At 45.4% G+C, this 24,412-nt stretch overlaps 2 protein-coding genes across 6 annotated transcripts in view; both read right to left on the bottom strand.

Moving 5' to 3' along the window:
• Nucleotides 1–501: 501 nt before the first annotated feature.
• CENPN (centromere protein N) overlaps nucleotides 502–24,412 on the bottom strand; it is a 47,027-nt gene continuing 23,116 nt past the window's right edge. For 3 of the 5 annotated variants that reach the window (XM_047836220.1, XM_047836221.1, XM_047836222.1), the window contains exons 10-11: nucleotides 22,048–22,174; nucleotides 21,163–21,813 (exon numbers count right to left, since the gene is read on the bottom strand). In XM_047836220.1, the coding sequence (XP_047692176.1) occupies nucleotides 21,731–21,813; nucleotides 22,048–22,174 (210 nt within the window). In that variant the 3' untranslated portion in view covers nucleotides 21,163–21,730. Of the gene's footprint in view, nucleotides 514–14,853; nucleotides 14,861–21,162; nucleotides 21,814–22,047; nucleotides 22,175–24,216; nucleotides 24,404–24,412 lie in introns of those variants that run through there. The other 2 variants (XR_007147444.1, XR_007147445.1) reach the window with 2 other exon arrangements.
• On the bottom strand, nucleotides 2,994–18,307 carry ATMIN (ATM interactor). The gene is made up of 4 exons (XM_047836205.1): nucleotides 17,961–18,307; nucleotides 8,417–8,542; nucleotides 7,427–7,626; nucleotides 2,994–6,765 (listed from the first exon to the last, which is right to left on the bottom strand). Exons 1-4 carry the CDS (start codon nucleotides 18,291–18,293, stop codon nucleotides 4,953–4,955), a joined length of 2,472 nt encoding a protein of 823 aa, XP_047692161.1. The 5' UTR covers nucleotides 18,294–18,307; the 3' UTR covers nucleotides 2,994–4,952.

Raw genomic sequence — 24,412 nt, forward strand, 5'->3', positions numbered from 1 at the left:
TTTTCTGAATGTATTGATCAAATCAAATATAAATAAGTGGATCATTTCCCTTTAATGAATGACTGTCCTCTTAAAATTGCAGAGGGGTGCGTGGGTGGCTCAGGTGGTTAAGTGTTCGACTCTCGAGTTTGGCTCAGGTCATGATCTCATAGTTTGTGGGTTCGAGCCCTGCCCTGCATTGGGCTCTGTGCTGACAGCACAGAGCCTGCTTGAGATTCTCTCTATCCTGCTCTCTCTCTCAAAATAAATAAACCTAAAAAAAAAATTAATGCCATTGTTCAGAATTCCTTACGTATAAGCAGTACTCCTAACATCCACTGCTCATGCTAAATCAGAGTGAATATTAAGAGGCTGCCAATACCGTGGATACCACTCCTTACTAGCCCCCGGCAAAACGTGGCACGTATATGTGAAAATAGTTCTTGTTCCTGATTTAGCTCAACCTACAGACATTTCTTCCCTGTGTATCTTTTCATAAGCAGAGAAATTGTTTGATTTTAAAACAATTTAAAACTTGAAAACATACTATAAGCCAGTCTATTTTCAGCACTACAGGACTATTACCAATTTTGTTTTAACGTGCATGTGTTCTGAAGAAAACTAGAAATCAGACATTTAATTTGCGATAAACACCACTAGTTCTGATACTGTTCATGACTCTGGAGGCTGTTTCTGTGCCTATTCACCCAACCCTCATGACTGATTTCTGTAATGTAACTTCCAGAAAATGGAATGTCAGAGAGCTACTTATTACGGTAGTTATTTAGAGATCACCAGGAAGGGAAGGATAAAAAGCTGTAAGCAAAAGCAGGAAGAAGATTCCAAGCTTGGAACAAGGTCTTAGTGACATTATACCATGCTAATAAGCTCAGGCCTTTATGCAAAAAAAAGAAAATAAAATAAAAAATAAAAATAAAAATAAAAATAAAATAAAATAAAAAACCGAAACAAAAAAACCTTTGTTCACATTGAAATGACATGTATAGCTTTGAGAATGACAAAGTCACGAAGGAGATACATTTTCCTTTCAAAGATTTTCATTTTTTCAAATATTTGACCATTTCACGATAAACTAAAAAAGAGTATCACTTATTCTGTTTCGTTGTTTCTTTTTTGTAGCATCCTGACCTATAATATTAACCTGCTTTACAATCAAGTATCAAAAGTTAGTGGAAGGGGCCTTGGCAAAGTTTCTCCTATGCCAACCATCACTACTCTGTGGACTTCAAACAAAGTTACAAATGTGTGTATTTTGTTGTTAGTAAGGCAATATAAAACAGAGGGTTTTTTTCCTCAGGCTTGTTGAAACAAATGAATGACTATTGGTACTCTTCCAGTTCAAGTACTATAGACAATGCTTTTATTTACTCACATGGTTTGGACATTTGCTCCTTTCAAACGTGCACGTTTTTAAGTGTAGTGCAGGCGCTTGGGTGTCTCAGTCGGTTAAGGGACTTGCTTGATTACGGCTCAGGTCACGATCTCATTTTTCATGAGCGTGAGCCCCACGTTGGCCTCTGCGCTGACAGTGTGGAGCCTGCTTGGAATTCCCTCTGCCCTTCCCTGCTCGTGCTCTCTCAAAATAGTAGTGTTAGTTCGAGAACACTCATAAACTGGGAATCCCCTTCATCTTTAGCCTGCCTCTCCTAATACGTAAGCTAATACCTCAGGGTGTCTGTTGACAGTGTTCATACAACGGAAAGACCTCTTTGGATTTAAACGCTGCAAAACAAGGGTATTTAGTTGACTACCTTCTTGGCCACAAGAACATTACACTAGCCAACATCTTGCTGAAGAAACTAGAGGGAAATTCCTGTCATCTGACAGTCTTTTAGATGTTGGGAGTATGAAACCAAAAGACCGATCTGCTTTCCTAGCGACGGATCTGGTGACACCATAACGCACTTCCAATGGGAACACACACACACGTATATTGTGAAATGTAAGGAAACTAAAACTGCATAAACACTTGAGACTTCGTCATCCCTAAATCCCCAAAGGTACAAGTTCCTCCTCCTCTTTTCTTTGAAAGCCTTTGGAAGACCAGTGTGAGAAGCACTGCTTTAAATATACCGGACAGTAAATGCTCCTTGGAGTCAATAGTAGATGGCAGGTTTTGGTGAGGTTTGGACTGGAATTAAGATAAACCACCTAAAACTGAGGACATAAAGGGTTACACGAAAGTATCACCCTGTCACTTGCCACTATTAATAAAACAATTCAACTTCACAACTAGACTGACACGCTTACATTTTCCTCTGATCAAAAGTAGCCTCAAGCCTTACTCAGCATCTTTCAGGTAAGTCCACAAAATTTTTCTATTTTCATTTCCCCTTTAGATCAAGGAATCAGAAACCTACTGATCTGGCTTTTCACAAATCAGTGACTAAGCAAAGAACCACTCATGTTGTAACCCTCTCGTTTTTGCTCTTAAGCTAGCATTACATTATTTACAAAGATAAAAGGGACCCCCATTATAAAATGGCCATGACTTGGGGGTACCCGGCTGGCTCAGTTGCTCGAGCGTCCCACTTCGGCTCAGGTCATGGTCTCGTGGTTTGTGAATTCAAGCCCCACGTCGGGCTTTCTGCTGTCAGCAAAGAGCCCGCTTCGGATCCTCTGTCCCCGCCCCCCCGCCCCTCCCTCATTTGCACGCTCTCAAAAATAAACATTTAAAAAAAGTAAATAAAATAGTCACGAATTGGCAAATGCATGAGTTGGGGGTAATTCCCTTCAAAATTCTCCAACAAATGAAATCCTAAGGTATATAGCTTTTCTCAAATAAAAACTCTACATCATAATAGAAAGTTTGGTAATGGAGTGTCTACGAGGAAAATTAGTATATTGTCGTTAACAAAGGTAAAACAGTAATGAACATAACTAGGCACAACCATTTGATCCTGTGACTATCGGAAGCTAAGGGGTCTGTGAAATGTCAAGACAACAAAATAGGTCACATTATGAGTATGTCAAAGAATTCACACACAAAAAGGTAGAATTCTCACTTCTCTTTAATCACAGGATTTCATTTTTTACGAATAATCATAGGACAATTCAGGTAACTAAGGTTTGGGAGGGAAACAGTTCTTACTTTACATGAAGAACTACGACATGCTCCAATTTTCTGTAAGTAACTCTACTGGCTGAATTAACAAACATTTCCACACAGACAAAAAAAAAACAAACACATTTTTTTTTAAAGCCAAAGATCACTGCATTTGTATTTACAAAAAGCCATAAACGAACATGCATTTCTCCCTGACTAGGAGAACTTAAATAAATGTTTGAACATTAAGGCAGTGACAGTTCTAAAACATAATGAAATTCTAAGTTAAGGCTTTATGTCTGTTTTGAAACCCATAGTCATAGGCCACTGTGACCACAGCAAACTTTTATCTATCAGGTTAGGTTCATCCGTCCTGGATAAGTTATTGATTCACTACCAACTATTCTATGGGATAGGAATTAATACTAATATCATCCATTTAATGAGTTATTAGTCTACTCCTTAGGTTTTATTTTGAGGGTTTAGTCTTCAGCAGCATAAGCATGTGCCACAGAAGGAACTTTTTTTTTTTTTTTTTAAATAAACTTAGAAAACTTAGGGGCTGCACCAATTTTTCCTTGACTGAAAGTTGGCCAACAACCAAGAATTCCTGATTTCCTGAAGAGAAAACCTCCAGAGCATATCTGGCCATGCTCCCGTCTAAAAACGTGGATGTTCTTGATTACTGAAGTAGTTGGTCTTCAAATTCTTTGAAGACTGGTATTGCTGTCTAAATAAAGCAACAAAATGTGGAATCCCATAGTGCGGGTGGATCTGTTCTGTACTTCTTATCCTCAAGGCACAAATACTACCCTTGCTGGGCCAATGTCTTTCCTTACTCCAGGAAAAGATGAGAGGTGGATGAAGATTCACTTGAGAATAATTGATTGCACTCTTGCCCTATTCAAGCTTACACAAAGTACGGAGATTTAGGGGGGAATGGCCTCTTCGCTCTCCATTATTGTTTTTCTTAACATTTAGACACAACTCAGATCCAGCCTGTGGGTCCACTTTGAGAAGCAGCTCTGGAGCCCCCGCCTCGCCTACTGGGGAGAGCAGCAGGGGTGTTCACAGGGCACACTCCAGGATGAGCTAACTGGGCACGATTCCACAACGCGGCGTTTCCGCGGCTGGGATGACGGACGGTCACTTCGACCAGAAGGATCACTATTTACACTGAGGGCTGGCCGCTACTCCTTGAAGCAGTCATTGTACAGAAACGCATCTTGTGAGGCAAGTACAGTACACTTACGTTGGGATCACTCCTAGTTCGTGTGGAGGAAGAATAAGCATTGGTTACCTGAAGACGGTCTCAAAAGCTAAAGCTGGCTGTAGTTTTCCTTTGTCTCCAAGTCAGAAAAAAAGGGAGAGGTCAGAGGAAGCTGCAGGCGGCAGGAGCCCCACGCCATCTAAGCACTCGTGCCCAAATCTGCTGCGTGGCGTCCGAGTTCTTTAGATTTACTCTCAGGAAACAGGAATTTCTCTCCAACACCGTCAGATATTTTAGGTGCAATTTAAGTCAAGCGAGTCACATTTCAACTGAAATGTTTTGCAGATTTGAAAAGTCTGTACCCTAGTACCTGGTAAGCTTGGCTTCAGCTAAGTGCTAGATGGGTTTTACAGGTGTGAGACACTCTTGTTCTTTTAAGATGGGACAACTAACTGTGAGAGGGCAAATGGAGGCAACACAGAAACAATCATTTTTAGATCAACATCTTACGCTTTATAATACACTCACATTTATACACAAATTTCATGTTTACAAGTACAAAAGGCAAAGAACCTCCAAGGACCCAAGTAAACGCATCAGGAACTACATTCAACGGCGTTAACACTGTCGTCCTACCCTCCATTCGCTGAACCCGGAAGGAAACTGTAAAGGCCGACCCGCGCACAGACTTCACGTTTAGAAGTTGGAGACCGTGTGTGGTTCTGCACACGTCTGGGTTTCTACAGAGCTGAACTGAGATTCCATTGTGTTCCAGGCCAAATCGGCCAGAAGAAAGTCGTCCATTGCGGTTTGCGTTTCGTTGCTGGTGAAGAACAAACTGCCCAGGGTCTCAAAGCCAGAATTCATGGTCTGTGTTTCTGTGCTGTTCAACTGAACTTTACTCTCTACGGCAGGTATGCTTTTAGCAGCGGACATTCCTTCGGTTTGGGTCTCTGTGTCAGACGAATCCGTACTCATGGAAAAGCTGGAGTGTTTCAGAATACTTCCCAGAGGCAGATGGGGGCCACTGTCTAAGAAGAAGTTTAGGTCTGTCTGTGTCTGCGTGTCAAACATTTCAAGGCCTAAGAAGTTCGAATTTCCCCTACAGCTATAGGACTGGGCAGAGGTGTCCGCAAGGAAGAAGTCAGTTTGGGTCTCTATGTCCAGAGATTCCAAGACTGGCTCAGTGGTCATGGTGTTAAGCTCACTCTCTTCAGTTTGAGTTTGGATATTTGAGGCGGAAAAGAACTCCTCGATATCAAAATCGATTGCGGGATTCTGGGCTGGGCCAGATGGGAGCTGGGTGTCAGGTCCAGTATTCGGGTCAGACAAAAGACTACGATTGTCCAGTGTCTGACCAGGCAGGTTACTTGACAAGATGTTTTCTAAATCACTTAATAAATCCATAGTCTGGGTCTGATTGTCCGTCATGTTCTGTGAAGGAAGCATACTGTGCTGTGCGCCGAAGTTTATAATCGGTGCAGATTTCTCAATATCTTGATTTAAAGTCTTAGGGTGGTTCTGAGGTAACAAACCATGAGTGACAGTCCCTGCTACTAGGCTGCTGCTTATGATATTGTCTGTGGAAACACCGTAGGACGAATGGACGCTCTCAAAAATGTCTCCACACATTACAGCTTGGTCCATCTGGACTCGGCCGTCTGTCAGACTCTGCATCCCGCTGGTCTGGGTTTCTCTGGAGATCCCACCTGGCTGGTAACAGGCATCTGCGAACGTGTCAGTCTGAGCGGCTATGGAAGAGGTTACCTTAGAACCGGGTAAGAATGTCTGAGTGTGAACACTAATGGGAAGGGAGACTTGGGAACCAAACGTCAAATCCGTTTGAGAACAGGAAGATACGGAGGAATCAGGGCCGGCCCACTGGGAGGAAGGTATGAAGTGCTGTGTGGCGTAAGACAGGTCCGTCTGCACGTTGATTGAAGAAATGCCATTCTTCTGACATGTGTTTCCCAGTTCTGGTAAAGGATTAGACAGGCTCTTACCCAAGTTCACCTGAACACCTGTACTAACTGGCTCCAGAGCAACAGGATTCACAATTTTTGAAAGAGGGAGACTCTCCTTGAGACAGCCAGCCTCTGAATCTAGGCCGAGGATCAGGGTTCCGACTGACAAGGGCAGTATGTGCACAGCGCCCGGGGCGGAACCCTGATGATCCACGCCCAACACCACGGGCTGGGCCGAGGAGTCGGCTGTAGGCACAAAGACAGGCGTGGGAGAAAACTGCAGAACAGGAAGTTTCACCAGAGCCACTCGGGGCTTGGGTAAAAGCAACTTCTGAGGGCATCTTGGAGGTGTCGTAAGAGTCTGCTTTCCGGCATTAGAGTTGCAAGAGTCTTCAAGAGTAGTGACTAGTTTTATTTCTGAAGTTTCTAGTTCTTGAGGGTCTGGTCTTGGAGCTGGCTGACTGCTCAGTGACTCAGTGGTCTTACCGGACAGCTTCTGGCTGTGCAGGCAGTTTTCCATTTTCCTTTTCTTACTGGGTGGGTCCCTGAAAGCAATGACAGAGTGAAAAGAGAAAAATGAGCGTAAGCTGCAGCGGTCTTCAACCCGGGGGCCGTCTCCTCAGCTGCTCACAAACACCGCTCCCCACACCCACGGCAGAGGCCAGACTTCACCCGGTGAAGAGGAGACCGCCCTCCGTGACTCTCTGAGAACTCGGCCTGCCGTGGTGGCGGGCAGAGAAACACGTGAGTAGGGAAGGAGAAAGCGCATCCTTTTTTGGGTACACGTCCAAGTACTAGAACTCAGCTTAGCTTAGCTCTGGAAGCATAAGGAAGCGAACAGATTATATAATGCAACCTTTACTGTTCCTAAAGTAGGAAGCTATTACTCCAAATATAAAGTTGACCTTTAAAATGAGGTACAGTTTTATGGTAAAACTGAACTCAACAATCTAACATCCCTCTGATAGAAATGCTGGAAGTTGGTATTTTTAACCGGGAAGGAATAAGGAAGAACCGGGTTAGGCAGATGCGGATCCTTTCCTAGTCCTGCCGAAAAGCTCTGCTTTCCCGAAAGTTCCCTTCGTCCACATCACGTCTTGTCTCCGTCCTTCCGCCTCTCTGCCCGCGACAGCGGCTCTCCGGAAGTTTCACCTGAAACTCTTCCCACAGCCACTGACTTGTGGACCGGCACTTCTTCCCCTTTACCTGTGCTCTGCAGGGATCTCGTGGCCAGTTCGGTAGATGTGGGACTGTAAGGCGGTCCTGCTGGCATAGGGACAGCCGCACGTGCACTGGAAGGTCTTGCCACAATCCTCGGCGTGCCTTTTCAAGTCCCACTCGGTGCCGTACGAGTTGCTGCACTTACTACACTTATGCTTCTTTTCGGCGTGCATTTTCATAAAGTGCTGGGGAGAACACAGAGGGGGGAGAGTGGGCAACCGCAAGCGCTCAAACATTTCAGACGCGACCCGCACGCCCGAATTAGCGCTGACCTCACAGGACAGATCGCAGCCGGTCTGCGCCAGGAGAACAGAGAAGCGGGAAGGCTGCGGTCTGTCACGCGCCTCTTCTCCTAGTCACTCCTGCTCTGGAAAAGTGGGAGACAGTTTGGCAGAAACTTCCTGGGACCACCGTTTAGGGGTTCCAGACGAGTGTCGCAGGCGGTGGGGGGGGGGGTGGTCCGCCACGCGTTCCTCGGGACCCTCCAGCAGACGCTGGGGGAAGGCTCGCAACCGCCAGGCTCTGCCAGTCCTAAGGCCCCTCTGTCCCCACTCGCCGGGCCCCCTCCCGAAGGTGGCTGCTGCTGGAACTCTCTGCCTGACCTCCGCAGCTACGTCTCCCTCAGGAGACCATTTCCTACGTGCCTTTGTGCCTCTGGCCTCAGAGGCACCCGGGGGGGGTCACACGAGACAGCTGGACACACATTTCTCATTTGCTGAGGAAGCAGTCTTCTGGTCTCTCCTCCAAACCCACTCCCGGACATCTTCCCCTCCACAACAAGCTACGTCTCCTCCACTCACGGTACCCCCACTCACGCCTCCCCCGCCAGGGAGACTCTTGGGCGGCCGGCTATCCCCACAAGCAGCTCTCTCCCAGAGTTCTCCAGTTACATTTGGAAAGAGATTGGATTGCACGCTAGGTTTACGTCACCTGCACCTCGTCCTCAGAGAAGTACACTTAAGACAAGTAAAATACCTGTTTTACGAGAGAAAATTGAGAAAATGGTCTGTCAGGGCCTCTGGGGCATCCTTCAATTGGACAACAGTAGAATTTCGGTACGGTTTTCAAATCTTTTCTTATTGTTGGATTTACTATGCCATCCTGCAAAAGAAAAAGTTACTTTGAGCGCTTATTTTCAAAAAAATCCGATAGAACTGGCTGGGAGCAGAGACAAAAAATGACTGTTTTCTTGGGGATCTTTTAAGGGTCAATAACGCTCTAAATTGGATCGTGGTGCTCGTGGCACAACCACGTGAATCTACTAAGTAACTAGATTATTCACTTAAAATAAGTAAACTGTGAAGAAACCGTAGCTCAATAAATCTGTTAAATTTTTTCCTTAAGTTTATTTTGGGAGAGAAAGAGAGAGAATCGCAAGCAGGCGCCGAGCTGTCAGTACTAAGCCTAATGTATAGCTCGATCCCATGAACAGAACCGTGAGATCATGACCTGAGCTGAAATCAAGATTTGGATGCTTAACCTACTGAACCACCCAGCTGCCCCTGTTAAAAATTTTGAAAACAAAAAAACTTATGTTGTTTAAAAATCTTCTATCCGTTCCTTTAGAACTCTTCCTTCTAAACTCAAAATCTCTCTCCTTAAAGCCAGGCTCTCTGTTCGTAAGTGTATATTCACCGTTTCTGAGGCTCAAGATTTTGGTATCATCCCTAATTCTTCCCTTCCCTTTCATCTCACCCTCAATTAGTGGGAGCCCCCGAAAAAACCTCCTTTGATTGTGGTCTAGGCCTTCCCAACAGCATCCTGACTTTCTCTGGTCATCACGCTGCCCCCTGAAGTAGCTGAAGCTAGCTGACACAACTTTCTATACAACAGCTTGAACACAGGCACTGTACTATGTGTGAAATTTAATAACCATTTTAATCATCTGTACTATTAGAGCTTTTGTTACTGCGTCAGGCACTGTTCTAAGCACTTTATATACATCATGTCGTCCTAATAATCCTTTGTTATTAAGTACGTGATTAACTTTTTGGCTGGGAGTTTAAAATAACTGGTGACTTAATTTAAATTGAAGCGTTCTGTCTCGCTCTGCCCTTGATGAGCCCACATACCGCAGGTGTAAGGTACCCATGACCTCCAGTGTAATTCCTGTCTGGCCCTAAAGGAAGGGGATGGTGGTGGCAGTGGCGGGGGTAGGGGGTGGGGAAGGACCTCTCTATAGGTCACTGGAAACAACAGGACTCACGGGTACAAGAGCACCTGGCTCTGGGGGTCCCAAAGAGATCAGGTCGGGCCACTTGCCGCTAACAAAATCCACAGGCAGAGAGCCAAGTGGTGGAGAAACCAGAAAGGGATTTATTTCAGTGAGGCCAGAACTGGGAAGACAGTGGACTAGTGTCTCAAAGACTGTCTCCAAAGTGCTGAAAATACTTCCAGGTTTATGTAAGGAAAATGTGAGACAAAGGTACGTGCGGGTGGGCAGTGAAGGTCAGGTTGATCACTGTCCTAGGGTCAGTCATGTGGGGGTCTTACTGGTGTGAAGGCGGTCCCTGTTGCTAGGGTCTTGGGATGCTATGCCTGCTGGGTCTTGTGCCCGGGTGAAGAGATAAGCTGGAAAGAACTTAGTCACTTAAAAACTACAGACTGAGGTCAAAGTGGACGTGGTCGAAGTCCTCATTCACTTGGGCCTCACATGCTGCTGCAGCACACAGATACTCTGCTTATCTAGTGTTCTGATGAGAAAGGACTCATACTTGTGGAACATGTCCACTTCCTTCTCTCCCATCCACATTTCGGGAGAAGGGAGGAATGAATAACCATGTGGCTAAGACTCCTCTTTGCCTTCCCAGTGGATCCCAAGAGGAGCACGTTGATCTTGTTGAGTCTGTGTCCACTCATTTAGAGGAGAAAAGAAGCTATTTTTGTTTTATTTATCAATAACATAATTTATCTTTCCATATTAAATTCAACTCGTTCTCCATGTCTTCCACACTGGTCCATCCTTTTATAACCCTACTGTACTGTCTAGACATTCATATGCATTTGGGTTAAGTGGTCCCTTAAATAGTTTTCCTTTGTTTTCTAATTTGGTAGCAGATTTGATATTCCAAAAACTTGCTTGTATCTATCACCTGTAGGTGTGTTATACCTTCAATCTCCAATTACAGATGTATCTTTTTCTGTTCCCTTTTCATACACCACCCTACTCAGACTCATATTATTCTCACTTTCAACTGCACTTTCTATGAAGGCCCAATTTGTCCTATATCCCCCTGGCTCCCTTCAGGCAGAATGCAATGGTAGAAAAAGCCACTTGGCATTGAAAGCCCCGTATATCATTTTTACCAGCAATTAGGGGCGTGGCCTTGGACAGGGGATTTAACCTCTCTGAACCAGTTTACTCATTTTTAAGACAGACACTATAGTTAACTCTCAGGATTATCTTGTACTAGATTAGCATAAAGCCTAGGCCAGATCACATTCTCAATAAGTAACACTCCCTTGTTCTGCTTACCACCCAGATCTAGGGACCTATTTCTTGTTTGAAGTCCAAGATAGTAACTAACTTAAGCTATCTTAAATACCATCCTTTTCTTCTAGAGTTCCTGTCTCCCTAACTAAATTGCTCTCTTTTTTTATAGTTTATTTTTTGAGAGACAGCAGGGGAGGGGCAGAGAGAGAGAGGGAGAGAGAGAATCCCAAGCAGGCTCCACAATGTAAACGCAGAGCCTGACTTGGGGCTCGAACTCAACAACTGTGAGATTGTGACTTGAGCAGGGATTAAGAGTCAGACACTTAACAGACCGCGTGACCCAGGCGCCCCTCCCCAACTAAATTTCTTAAGGGCAGAAACTATTTTGTACACCACCTCCTACTGCCTTAATGCTTAAAGAAGAGAGCAAGTGCATGCTAAATGCAGAGCATTTTTAGAAAGGCAGTCCAGGGTAGGACAGGTTTTCAACCCTGGGGGGCCTCTGAAAAATCACGAGATTCAAAAAAATATTTCTGCCTGGTTCCAACTCCAGGTATTCTTCTATAATTAGTTTGGGGTGCAGATTAGGGATCTATCTATCTACCTAATATTTTACTTCATTCATTCATTCATTCATTCATTCATTCATTTATGAGACAGAGACTGTGTGCTCGCAAGTGGGGGCGGGGGAGGGGGAGGGAGGAAAAGAGAGAATTGAGCAGCCTCTGTGACGAGCATGGAGCCTGATGTGGGGCTCGATCCTACAACCCTGGGATCATGACCTGAGCTGAAATCAAGAGTCGGACGCTCAACCGACTGAGCCACGCAGGCACCCAGGGATCCATATTTGGTTTTTAAATCTTCCCATATGATCCCAAAGTGCAACCCAGCTTAAGAACCCTGGGTGCCGTGGTTAAACCCACAGGTTCTGGAATATTGACTGCCATGGTTTGAATTCTCTACCTTGTCACTTTCCTGTGACCTTGAGAAAATGAAGGTTTCCTTATCTGTAAAGTAGGCATAAGAGGGTTTAGAACAGTGCTTATCACATGATCAATTAGTTATTATTGCAGAGTTCTTTGCTGTGGAGAGTTTTGTTTCTTCTTTCGGTTTTTGCCAACTTAATGCCAATGACCTAATCTAAACCAGTACTTTACATTAAATATTGTACCTGTGAAAGTATGACTGAAAGGCTCTTTTGTTAGAACACTGGCATCTGGCAGCTTTAATGACAACTGATGTCATGTCTCATCACCAAACTCATCCCATTCACCAATTCATCTAGTGTTTTGTTTTGTGTTTTTAACGGAATACTTTCAATTAACTTATATTTTTTCCATATAGTGTTATCAGCAAAAGAAAACGAAATGTGGGGAGAATATTAGGAAGACTCAAAAATCCTTCATTCACCCGACCATCATCGAATTCCTCTTAGTGATATGCCAGGAAGATGGTCCCTTCCAATGCTCCGGCTGTCCAACGTTCCACAAAACTGCCTGCAGGGTCACTACAAAATTCATGCTCACTTCTAATCCATACTCAATTCTGCTTAGCAATCCTTTTATTATCCCTTTTCAAACTCCCAATCATGTTCTCATATTCCTGTTCACTTTTTAAAAAATTAATGAACTTATTTTTTAGACAAGTTTCAGGTTCACAGCAAAACGGAGTAGAAAGCACCACGAGTTTTCAGCTACCCCTACCTCCCCAAACACGTACAGCCTGTTCCACTATTAACTACCATCAGAGTGGTACATTTATCACAATCAGTGAACCTAAAATGACCTATTATTATTATTACCTAAAATCCAGAGTTTATATTAGAATTCATTCTTGCTGTTGTATGTTCTACGGCTTTTGACAAATGTGTAATGACATGTATCCACTGTTACATTCTCACAGAGTATTTTCACTGCCCTAAAAATCCTCTGTGCTACACTTATTGATAACTCTCTCCCCACTTTTAAAATTTATTTTTTTAGAGAGGTAGTGAGTGGGGGAGAGGGGCAGAGGGAAAGAGACAGAAAGAGAAAGAGAGCGAGAAAGAAAGAGAAAGAGACAGAGACAGAGACAGAGAGAGAGAGAGAGAGAGAGAATATCTCAAGCAGGCTCCATGCTCAGTGCAGAGCCTAATGCGAGGCTTGGTCCCCCAAACCTGGGATGGTGGCCTGCGCTGAAATCAAGAATCAGACACTCAACCCACTGGGCTGTCCAGGGGCCCCAACCCTCTTCCCCTTAAACCCACCCTGACGACCACTAATCTTATTTGCCCTCTTCAAGAATGTTGTATGGTGGGAATGATACGGTATGCAGCCTTCTCGGATTGGCTTCTTTGTTTAGTCCACACATACATCTAAATTTCCTCCATGTCTTTTCACAGCTGGATCGCTCACTTCTTTTTAGTGCTGAAGAATACGCCATCCTCTGGAGGTTCCACAGTTCATTTTCCACTCACCGACTAGTAAGCATCTGGGTTGCTTCCAAGTGTTGGCAATTACTTTTCTTGACAGGTCTTCTACCATCTCCCTCCCTTTCCTTTCTCGCTGCCATCACCGTTAGTTGATGTCGCCCTGACTCGCGGTGTGCACTTTTATCATTGACCTCCCAACTAACTTCTAGAACCTCAATCTCTTTTTCATTCACAGTTTGCCAGATTCATTTTTCTACACTATAGCTCTGATTATGTCATTACCTCACTCTGACATTTCTAGTGACACCCAAATCTTTCCGAGTCCGCATTTCTCTCACATGAGACATTCAAAGTCCCTTACTATATAGCTTTGCATTGCCTCTCTCTTCTGTCATTTACCTCTTTCTGCTTTTTACCCATCTTATCCAGTGCGGCTACTTAAAATGTTCCAAACTTTTCAAGGGGAGGAATGTTTTTGTATGTTCTGTTGCATGTGAGAATGCTCTGAACGGAGTAAACGGTCCAGAAAAACCTGGAGCGTTATACTGACTCTGTTCAAGAGGCCATCTAAGCCAAATCTGTATCATGCACCAGGATGAAACACTACAGAGAGCCGCACCAGGATACCTGCAACCCCCAATGCCTTTTTACAGGCCCAGCAACAACGTGATACTGTTCACTTTCCTGCTCTCTGAGGGCCAATCCCTCAACCCTCCCCATCGCCACCTCTCCACCCAGCTCCTGGGCTTTCTTCCCATTCCAGCCCGAGACAGAAAGCCCGAAGGGTAGGAAGGCTGAGATGAGAATGGGGAAGATGAGAAATGGTGATGGCACAATACCACGTGAACTGCAGTGACAAAGTGACGTTTTGTTCTGGCATTCTCTATATGTGTTCAAGAACAAAATTCACCAGGGGCGCCTGGGTGGCGCAGTCGGTTAAGCGTCCGACTTCAGCCAGGTCACGATCTCGCGGTCCGTGAGTTCGAGCCCCGCGTCGGGCTCTGGGCTGATGGCTCAGAGCCTGGAGCCTGTTTCCGATTCTGTGTCTCCCTCTCTCTCTGCCCCTCCCCCGTTCATGCCTGTCTCTCTCTGTCCCAAAAATAAATAAAAACGTTGGAAAAAAAAAAAAAAAAAAAAAAAAAAAGAAGAAGAACAAAATTCACCAGACTCTTTGTGATTTATCTTTTTTGTGTTCTTCCTTTTTTGGGTGAATGTTACATACAAAGTATTTGAAAGTAAAAAAAAAATTTTTTTTGAAAAATGTTAATGAAACACTTTACGTAAAGAATTTGAAAAAAGAAAAACTTTGAGATGAAACAATCAAAAAATAAGATGGAAAAAAGTAAACAAACAGAAGAAGTGAAAAGGAGGAGGAAGGAAACACTTTAAGGAGAAAGGATAAAAGGAAAGGACTGTAAAAATAGTGGCAAAAATTGGGAAAAAGAGGCAAAAGTATTCTAGCACCTCACTGCCTTCAAAGAAAGCATCCAAGGAAACAGTTTGCTCTCTTGTCCTCCTATTGTAAACTTAAAATTGGAAGTCTTTGTACAGTATAGTCTATAGAGCAACTTGGAACCTTTCCTTCCCTTTGCTTTAAAAAAAAAAACAAAAAAAACAAAACAAAGCAAAAAAAACCCTTCCTGGCAAATCATTCAAAGCAAATCTTGCACTGAACATAATACAAAATCCTTGAAGCCATGCTTTAAAAATACAAATGCTGCTGGGTAAGAATATCTTCAAGGGCCCTTCTGTCCCCTTCACTGCTTTCAAACACAAGGAATAAAAGAATCTCTAACAATTGAGAAATGCCCATTTACTACTCTTCCTTTCCCTCAAAGCCCCAGCTTTCATTTCCCAAGGATAACCCTGTAGGCAAGGCTGGACAGGGTATTTCCAATTTCTTCCAGCAGATGGAATATAGACATAGGTCATAAGAACCCACATAACACCAAAAAGCAGCACGTCCTTACATCAATCCCCATCCTTCCCCATCACCCTTCAGAAGCGCTCGTTAATTATTTACACTAAGAAGGGAGTTATTTGGTTGGGTGCAGGGTATCTTGTGAAGAAATTCTAAAAGAAAATAAGAACCATACAGCAACAGATGGGGAAGGGAATAAAAGATTATCAAAACCTAGAAAAAAAAAAACACTGAGAAAGAACTAGAATTATGCAAGTAGCTGTAACCAAGAGAATGTGAAGGAAACTTTCCACGGACTATTATGCAAACCCACCAAGCGGATACACTCAGACCACCTTTAGGGCGGAAAGTAGGCACACCCACTTGACGGACACTGGAGTCTCTCCAAATGGCTTTCAAAACCACAGGGATCTCCCAGTCAGCTCACGTCCCCGGGCCTCCCCTCCTCCCTCCCTCCTCCCAATACTCTGACAAGTGTCAAGAGTGATGTTTGAACTGAAGAGCCTTCTTCTACTCAGGATGCAGAGCAAGGGTGAGATTCACCACACTGGGGCTGGGGCACCCTCGTACAGATGCGGCTGTTCTGTCCTACAGGTTGCCTTCGTGGGAGAACGAACCCCTTTCCCCCAGTACAGCAGATGCTCGGGGGTTGCTGGGTGCTATGGTTAGAAAGGCGGAACAAGGCAGCAGAGTGAGTCTCTTTGATGAGGGGGCGGGGCGGGGAGAGATGGTTCTGGGTGAGATTTCCTTAATTCCTGCTGAAACAGGTGTCCCGCGTGAGGGATCTTGAGTTCACCGAGCTGTCTTCAGACAAGAGCCATCCGGAAAGTGCCTTGAAAGTGGGAGCATGACCTCACGCAGCAGAAGCAGCAAGGGAAGATAGGGCTGCTTTGACAGATGCAAGTAGAGATGTGACTATCAAAATCTGTATGTGCCTCAAACATACTCCTTAAGCCTGTTATATTTTGTATTTTGTACGTTGTGTCATACATCACATATGTGTTGGTATGTTTTGTGTATGTACTGGTATCTTCAGAATTCCTAAACGTCACGTGTTTTAGAAACATCATTAGAAATAAACCTGTTATATGCTATCAAACTAGTCCTGGAGAGTAAACGCTCTTTATGCTTCACCAAGTGTAGAGAAGTAGAGAGCTGCAGACAGCAATTCCAGAGAAAAGAACAATAAAACTGCTGACAAGTGCTTGTTAGAGTGATATTCAGGCCAACGCGGGAGGGTCCTGGTCGGACCGGTGGCTTCTCTTGTACTCCAGACGTAATGCGACTCGGCTGTCCATCGCTGAGGACATGACTCTAACGGCGGGTGACGGCTGTCCTATACGAGCTCAGGGAACCAAGCTGGCGCAGAATTCCTAGCAATACACAGTCCACCCACTGAAGTGAAAATACGAAGACAAGGAAGGATTTCGGTAAAATTTCGTGCGAAACAGAAAACACAGGACTGAGGACCCCTCCCAAAGACCACTGAAGAGTCACTACACTGGGGTCCTGGAAGAAACCCCAAACTATTCTGAGGGCCTGCAGGGTCCGCCCACTTTTCCTGACGGGGCTCCCCCATCTTCCCAGGAAAACGATGGTGCTAGACGGGGATTGCCTCTCCTGGGCCACACGTCTGCCCGACTAGGGACTACCGCCTCAAACCCGCTGCTCATTCAATTCTCATCAGAGGCCCGACTCTAAGGAAGTTTCCAAGGACGATGCACCTGAAGGACAGACAGGGACGTGCAACACGCCAGGTAACTCAAACTTACTCCCGAGTGAATCCAGACCATCAAAAGCTACATATTCACCAAACTTTGCTTTGAGTGTCATGCTGTGTAACTATGTCGCCGTTGGCCTGGAACGAAGCGAGCGAGAGGTGGTGGGAAGAAACTTCCTACTGTAGTGACTGAGAAATTATAACTTGAAAGGCCTAGGGTGCGGCCGGACATCTGGATTTTCCGTGAATTTTCCGCAGACGTGCACTAAAGGTTAAAAGGCACTGCCCCATTTTACAGACGGTGGAGGCGATGTTCAGACTACTGTCACGGTGACGTACGGGTCCCCTCTTAAGGAAGATCTGCGGGGAGACATTTCCCTTAGGTCTCGGTGCAGAGCCAACCCGATTCTACCAATACCGTGAAACTCGTAACTGGCGGTGCCTCGAGGCAAATCTGCAGCTCCCTCCTAAACACCGGGCAGAACCCGAAGGCCCGAGGGAGGCATTGTGGGTGTGGTGGAAAGAACTCGGGCTTTCGAAGCAGAGACGGGGTTTAAACCCCAGCTCTCGTCCGGCTGCGCAACCTGTTTCTCATCAAGAGGCTGGGGATGACGGTCCGGGCCTCACGAAGTTGCGGGAGACCACGGAGGTGCAGGGGTCCAGTGGCCGGGCCGCCAAGCCCGAGGCCGGCAGTCCCGGCACGTCCGAGCCCGGCAGCGGAGCCAATGACACAGTGTTTTCCGACTGCGCGTTCCTGCGTGCTAGCTCCCACTCTGTCCCGCCGGGACTCCCTGGCCGGTTTGGCCCGTTCTGGGGCTGGATGCCCGCCGGCCGGGCTGCGCACACGCGCGCGCGCACACACACACACACACACACACACATACCCCGCCGGCCGGGCTGCGCACACACGCGCGCGCGCGCGCACACACACACACACACACACACACCGCAATCCCCGCCGCCGGCCGCGCCGCCCTGCGCGCCCGAGCCCCCGAGCGCCAGGCCCTGGGAGGCGTCGTTCCGCGGCGGGCTCACCTGCAGGCGGTGGCTCTTGACCAGGTGCATGTTGAGCGCCGGGCTGTTGGGCAGGATCTTGCCGCAGCCGCGCACGGTGCACAGGATGTTGGTCCGCACGGCCCGGGACAGCTCGCTCACCGACGGCTGGATCAGCTCCCGGGCCGGAGGCGCCGGACCCGCGGGCTGCTGCCTCGCCGCCGCGGGTCGCGGCCGGCTGCCCTTCAGTCGCCCGGGAGGCCCCCACGGGCCCGAGGCGGCGGCGGCGGCTCCCCTCTCGGCCGTCGGGACGGTCGGGGCGCCCGAGGCCAGAGCCGCGGACCCCGCCGCCGCCGCCGCCTCAGAGGCCGCCATGGCTGCCGCACGGCAGAAGGGCCTCGCCAGCAGGCCCCGCCTCCCGCCGCAGCCACTTCCGGCAGGGGGCGGGGCCTCCAGCCTCATTAGCATCCGGCGGGGCCGCGACGGCCGCGGCGCCCCCTGCGGGCGGTGGAGGGCGCGTCGGTTGACGCGGGAGGGTTACAAAATTTCACCGGGGTCCCTTGCGAACGCATCGAAGGGGTTGGTCCCACTGACTGGTTCTTCACCTTCCCAAGAAACTTAACCTTGGGCAATAATTGTATGGAAGACAAATCAGTATAGTACGTTCAGGAACTTTATTTCCCAAAGATAGTATGTTAATTACATCTATTGTCTGTTGAGGACTTACCATGCGCTAGTCATTTTGTATCTCATTTTGTCCTCGCAATAGGTGTAGCGGGTATGTACTATAAGCTTTCCCCCAATTTCCAGAGAAGTAACTAGCCACAGGTCACATTATACAAATTAATTGCTAATAACTGAGTTAATCATTTTAAGAGAGGGTGGATTTATATGCCTGTATCTTAAGCGCTGAAATTTGATTACTATTTGGGAAACAGTATAGTTCAGGGCAGGATTCCAAAACCTAAGTACCTAGAAGGGCTAGCTGGACCACATAAATGAACACACATGAGACCAGGTGTAAATAGAAGAGAGAAATGAGGACTGCAGAGACATGGAAAAAAACATCCTTTGTTTAAAGGGGGCAGCTGCCACTCATGTGTGGTATCACTAGATGTATTTTTCAATGTTGTTATGTGACAACTTCCAATTTATATACCAGCTGCTGTGCTAGCTTTCTATTGCTACAGGTACAAATTGCCACAATTTTAGTGGCTTAAAACGGCATAGATTTGTTATTTTATAGTTCTGTACGTCAGAAGTCTGACAGGAGTATGAGGCTAAGCTCGAGGTGTGGGCAGGGCTGCATTTCTCCTGGAGGCTCTACGGAAGAATGCGTTTCCTTGCCTTGTCCAGCTTCTCAGAGTCAGTAATGGTGAGTTGAGTCTTTATCACATCACGGACTTCTCCCTCTGCTCTCTCCTGTTCCTCTTCCACTTTTGAGGACCTTTGTGATTACAGTAGGTCCATTTAGGAAATCCAGACTAATCTCCCCTTTGCAAAGTCCCTTTGCCTTGTAAGGTGATATATATTTACAGATTCCAGGAATTAGGATGTGGACATCTTTGAGGGGAGGGCATTATTTTGCCCATCATAGAAGCTAATTCTGATTTTAAAAGTACTGTGGGACCAAAAAAAAAAAAAAAAAAAAAAAACCCCGCATCTATGTGTGTGGGATAGCATCCACAGGCTATTGTTTCTTTTGGCATGGGGTCTCAGAGTCCAATTGCCTCGGGTTATTGTGGGTACAGCCACTTACTAGCCTAAGAGCTGGTATTCACTTCAGTAGAATTAGATTGGTAATTCTGCCTGCCATATAGGATTGTTATGAAAATAAGATAATGCATATAAAATACTTAGCAGCGACCTAGTAAATATTCCATAAACGTTAGCTATTGAATTTTGCAGACTCTACCTAAAGCAAAATAAATTCCTTTGGCTGTAGCGGTCCTTGGGTCTGCATTTACCGCTCCATCTGTTCCTAAGACTGCATTTGAATGCAGTATGTGTCTCTGGATCGTCAAGTACATAACAGAAGTTCCAGTCCAAGACAGTGACATAAGAAGAAATTGAACTCACCTCCTCCATGGAATTCGCCAAATTATACCTAAAGAATAATTCCTCCTGAAGAAGAACAGAGGGCAGACTGAACACCAAGTACACAAAAGATAGAGTTCCATGTATTCTCATTTCCTTAAGCAGGTGCCTGTGTCTGGGAGGGCTACAGGATGAGCCTCAAGTGATTCCACTGTAGGGTGGATAATACGATTAGTGTCTTTCTCATTCAGCCTCCATTTGCACATCACTGCCAAGCACCAGGGAGGGCTGTGAGCCTGTGAGAAACCATCCTGGGGAGACTGCAGGGCCTCTGTGCAGACCCGACAGAGGCATTCAGGCACGGAGCAGAAGCTCCTCCCACATGTGTGCACATAGGGACAGATGCTCTACACCATGACTATAGTCTACATGGAAATCAGTATTATTGAGCCCCAACAGACTCAGTGCCTCACTCTGAGATTACTGAAGTGTCTATGCCACTTGTAAATTAAATCTAAAAACATATTTTTTCACATACCTATAATCTATAGACAATACCATTAAATTATAAAGCACTGTTTAGCCCTTCTCTGATTGTATTTACATTTTTGTATACTGGGCCTGTTTTTGATTTTCATCAAAAGTAACTGATGTACCAGTTTTTATTTTTTTAAGTGTTTATTTTAAGAGAGAGAGAAAGAGAGCAAGCGGGGGAGGGGCAGAGAGCGAGGGGAAGAATCCCAAACGGGCTCTTTACTGTCGGTGCAGAGGCTGATGCAGGGCTCGATCTCACGAACCATGAGATTATGACCTGAGCTGAAACCAAGAGTTGGATGCCTAACCCACTGAGCCACCCAGGCGCCCCTGATGTACCAGTTTTTGAATATCTTCATTCACAAATGGTGTTTTCTTCTCTGCTCGGACCACTGGCTAACATCGCTCCAATTTTTCAACCTTGTAACAGATGGAGGCACTCCTTTCTTGTTACATGTCAGTTTTATCTCTACCTTTATTCAGTCCTTGCTTTTTGTTTGCTTTCCCATTTGCCCAGACTGCCTCACCTTTTAATTTTATCGTAACTGTAATAAACGTCTTTATACCCCAAATCCTTTGTGGAACACAACAGGGAGTAGAGTTTGAAATGTTATTAAGAAAGGACATGCTATATTGTGATGATCACCGAAGAATTTCCATCAGAAGTGACGTGCCAGTTTTTAAATCTTTATTCACAAATCAGTATGGTATGGTGAGTCTGAATGCCATATGTAGGATAAAACAGACTATGAAAAGTATACTTACACAGGAACTATTATATTACTGAATCATCTGATATTGTACTCCCTGCAATAACTTAATAGACCCAACTCTACCCTTTGAAGGGACCAATTTTATGATTTTCCTAGAAAGTTTTGAGTTGAGGATAGTTTCTTGCTATTTCTTTCCATGATCCAAGGCTTCAGACAAAATCATTGGAAACAGCAATTAGAACTCAGTCTCTCCAGGATCGAGGAGAGACAGGAGTGAGAAAAAGGGCACTTAGTCACTTTTTAAAGGCCCACAGTTGCTATGCTTTGCAGGATATGGGGGAACGGGGTGCACACTGGAGGAGGAAAGAATCAGTCCCAACAAGCATATTGAACATTTCTGGACTGTCAATATTAAGAATGAATTTCTAAAACACAAGTTCATACACAGAAGCTGCCCAGCTAGCTGTTAACTGAAATGCATATGCAATATATTCAAGGAAAAAGTGTGCTTACAAAACCACAGACATCCTATTTGTCTCTAATTTTAAAATAGTTCATTCCCTTATTGGGTATGCAAGTGAGCAACGGAGAAAGTGGTGCGTCTGCAATACCTGAAATTAAAAAAACAAAACAAAAAAAGTCAGTTTAAAAATGGCCAAGATTAGAGGGTGGGTGGATCATGGACCCCTGTGACGTACAGAAGGAGAATATACGCAAAATAGGGCACGCGGGGATAGCAGATGGGAGCCAGGAGGAAGCTCAGAGGTAATTAGCCAGCAGAGAGAGAGGATCAGATATAGTGTGTTGTGAATTCTTCCCGCCTGTAAGATGAGCTGACTACTTACCAGCTGGTGCTAAGGATTTCAATGCTTCCAGAAGATGCGGGCTAGAGAACTTTATTAGGCACCGGAGGGGCTCTTTTCTCTCAGCCAAGATGCCTCCATGGAAGTCACTTTTGAATTTCGTTTCAAGCTGTCAACAAATTTATTTATAAATAACTACTAAATATATCAGCTGTAATGGCAAACTGTAATTAAATCAGGTGATGTGTTTCATTAATTCTTGTCCTCAAGAAATACAGGGATTGACGGGGGCGGGAGCCATTTAATTTGCTAACTGCAAACGTAGAGGGCAACCCGTGTGTCAAAAGGCATCATCCACAAAATGCCATGTATGCACAGTGCCCGCACACAGGAGACCTTGGAGGTCAATTCTACCCCCAGGTGATCTTCACCTGAGTATTTAGTTTGCATTCTTACTGGCAAATTAGCACTATCTTTTGAAATCTGTCATTTCGATGTAAAAATGTCATGTCTTTCGAGTCACTACCATGGTTGGTTTTTACCTGATTATGGAAGATTTCAAAAATACACAAAAGTAAGGAGCACAGGCAATGAGTCCCCATGTGCACGTCACCCGGCTGAAACCATTATCAGTTCATGGCTAGTCTTCTCCCAGCCCACCTCCTGTTCCATACTGACCACTGCCACGGGACTATTCTGCAGTAAACCCCAGACACGATGGTATTCCATCTGTAAACATTCAGTACCTAGAAAAGACCTAAGAAGGACTCTTTTTTAATTTTTTTTTTAATGTTTATTTATTTTTTAGAGAGACATTGTGTGAGCAGGGGAGGGGCAGAGAGAGAGGGAGACACAGGATCCAAAGCAGGCTCCAGGCTCTGAGCCATCATCACAGAGCCTGACATGGGGCTCGAACCCACAAACAGTGCGATCATGACCTCAGATGAAGTCGGTTGCTTAACTGACTGAACCACCCAGTCGCTGGTCTTTTTTTTAATATTTTTTTATTTTTTAGAGAGAAAGCATAAGTAGTAGAGAGGGGCAGAGGGAGAGGGAGAGAGAATCTTAAGCAGGTTCCACGCTCAGTGCAGAGCCCAACATGGGGCTCGATCCCACAACCCTGGGATCATGACCTGAGCCGAAATCAAGAGGTGGAGGCTCAACCAACTGAGCCACCGAGGAGGCGCTCCAGAAGGACTCCTTTTAAAACCTTCACCTCCGTAACAGTATCAGACCTAGAAAAATTAGTAACAATCTAACAATCCTTTAATATCAAATATCCACTGGCTGCTTCAATAGGTACTGGAGTCTTAGATTCTAATTTCAAAATTCTTTTCCTTAAAGTGCCTCTTAAAATTTACAGGCAGTATTTTGAAATGTTTAGAGGGTGAGTATTGTCTGCAACTAACTCAAATGGTTCAGAAGAAATCCAGAAAAAGAAGGAAAGGAAATGTGCAAAATGTTAACAATGGGTGAACTGAAGCAAAGGGAAAATGGATGTTCATTGCAATGTCCTTGCAAGTGTTCTGAAGGTTTGACGTTTTTCAAAATAGAAAAGGTAGGGAAAATTAATAGCAGGCATGAATCGACGTGCACTCTGACTTACAGAACAGAGCGATTCTAAATTGTAGCCATGGGGGGATTTGCAGATTCTTACTTATTCTCAGTGGTTCTCTTTAGTAGGCAGAGTCAGCCAGAGAGCTTGTAAGAACAGATGGCTGGGTCCCACCTCCAGAGTCCCTGATCCAGTAGGACCACGGTGCAGTGGGCCCGATAATCTGCATTTCTTACCCGTTCTCAAGGGATGCTGATACAGTGGCTCCAGAGACCACACTATGAACCAGTATCCTAGACTATGAGTTGTTCAAAGGAACGGGGTTAAAACTGTCTTGTAGGGAGCCCAACTTGAAAGATATCAACTTTTCCCACTAAAAACAAATCAAAGAAAACAGGTGTTGGGCCTGGGTGAGCAGATCAATGGCGGATTTAAAGCACTGCCTATAACTGTAGGGGGTGCAGAGCAGAAAGAATTTACTAGAGGGGAGGAGGGTGTTATGAGTAGGAGTGCCAGTATTAGATTGGGGCAATCGTGATACAAACCTTGAATTTTTCTAATGGTGGCAATGGGCTTGCCCCCAACCTGGCCTTCCTGGTGGGCAGTGGCACAGTGCTGGAATGAGCTAGGTTTACAGTATTGACTAGGCTACTTACTGGTTTCTCTCCGGTGATGCCAACTGGTCTAGGTATGTCACGACTTCTTTATTCACTCTTTTATTCAATGAATATTTATGAGCACCGACTACAGGCAAGTGTGGACGGGCTAGAAAGGGGATAGCTCACAACTTTTTTCCCCTCAAAAATACAGATCACAGCTGGTTACACAAAACTAAATGAGTACCTAAGATGA

This window comes from Prionailurus viverrinus, chromosome E2 (genome assembly GCF_022837055.1).
Source record: "Prionailurus viverrinus isolate Anna chromosome E2, UM_Priviv_1.0, whole genome shotgun sequence".
Taxonomy (NCBI): Eukaryota; Metazoa; Chordata; class Mammalia; order Carnivora; family Felidae; genus Prionailurus; species Prionailurus viverrinus.

Bases quoted from the DNA above. Each gene is read 5' to 3' on its own strand.
- ATMIN (XM_047836205.1), bottom strand. From the start codon at position 18,293: ATGGCGGCCTCTGAGGCGGCGGCGGCGGCGGGGTCCGCGGCTCTGGCC. The intron at 7,627-8,416 runs GTATTTTACTTG...TGTTCTCCCCAG, and splicing joins AATTTTCTCTCGTAAAACAG to CACTTTATGAAAATGCACGC. The intron at 6,766-7,426 runs GTAAAGGGGAAG...CATTGCTTTCAG, and splicing joins GAGATCCCTGCAGAGCACAG to GGACCCACCCAGTAAGAAAA.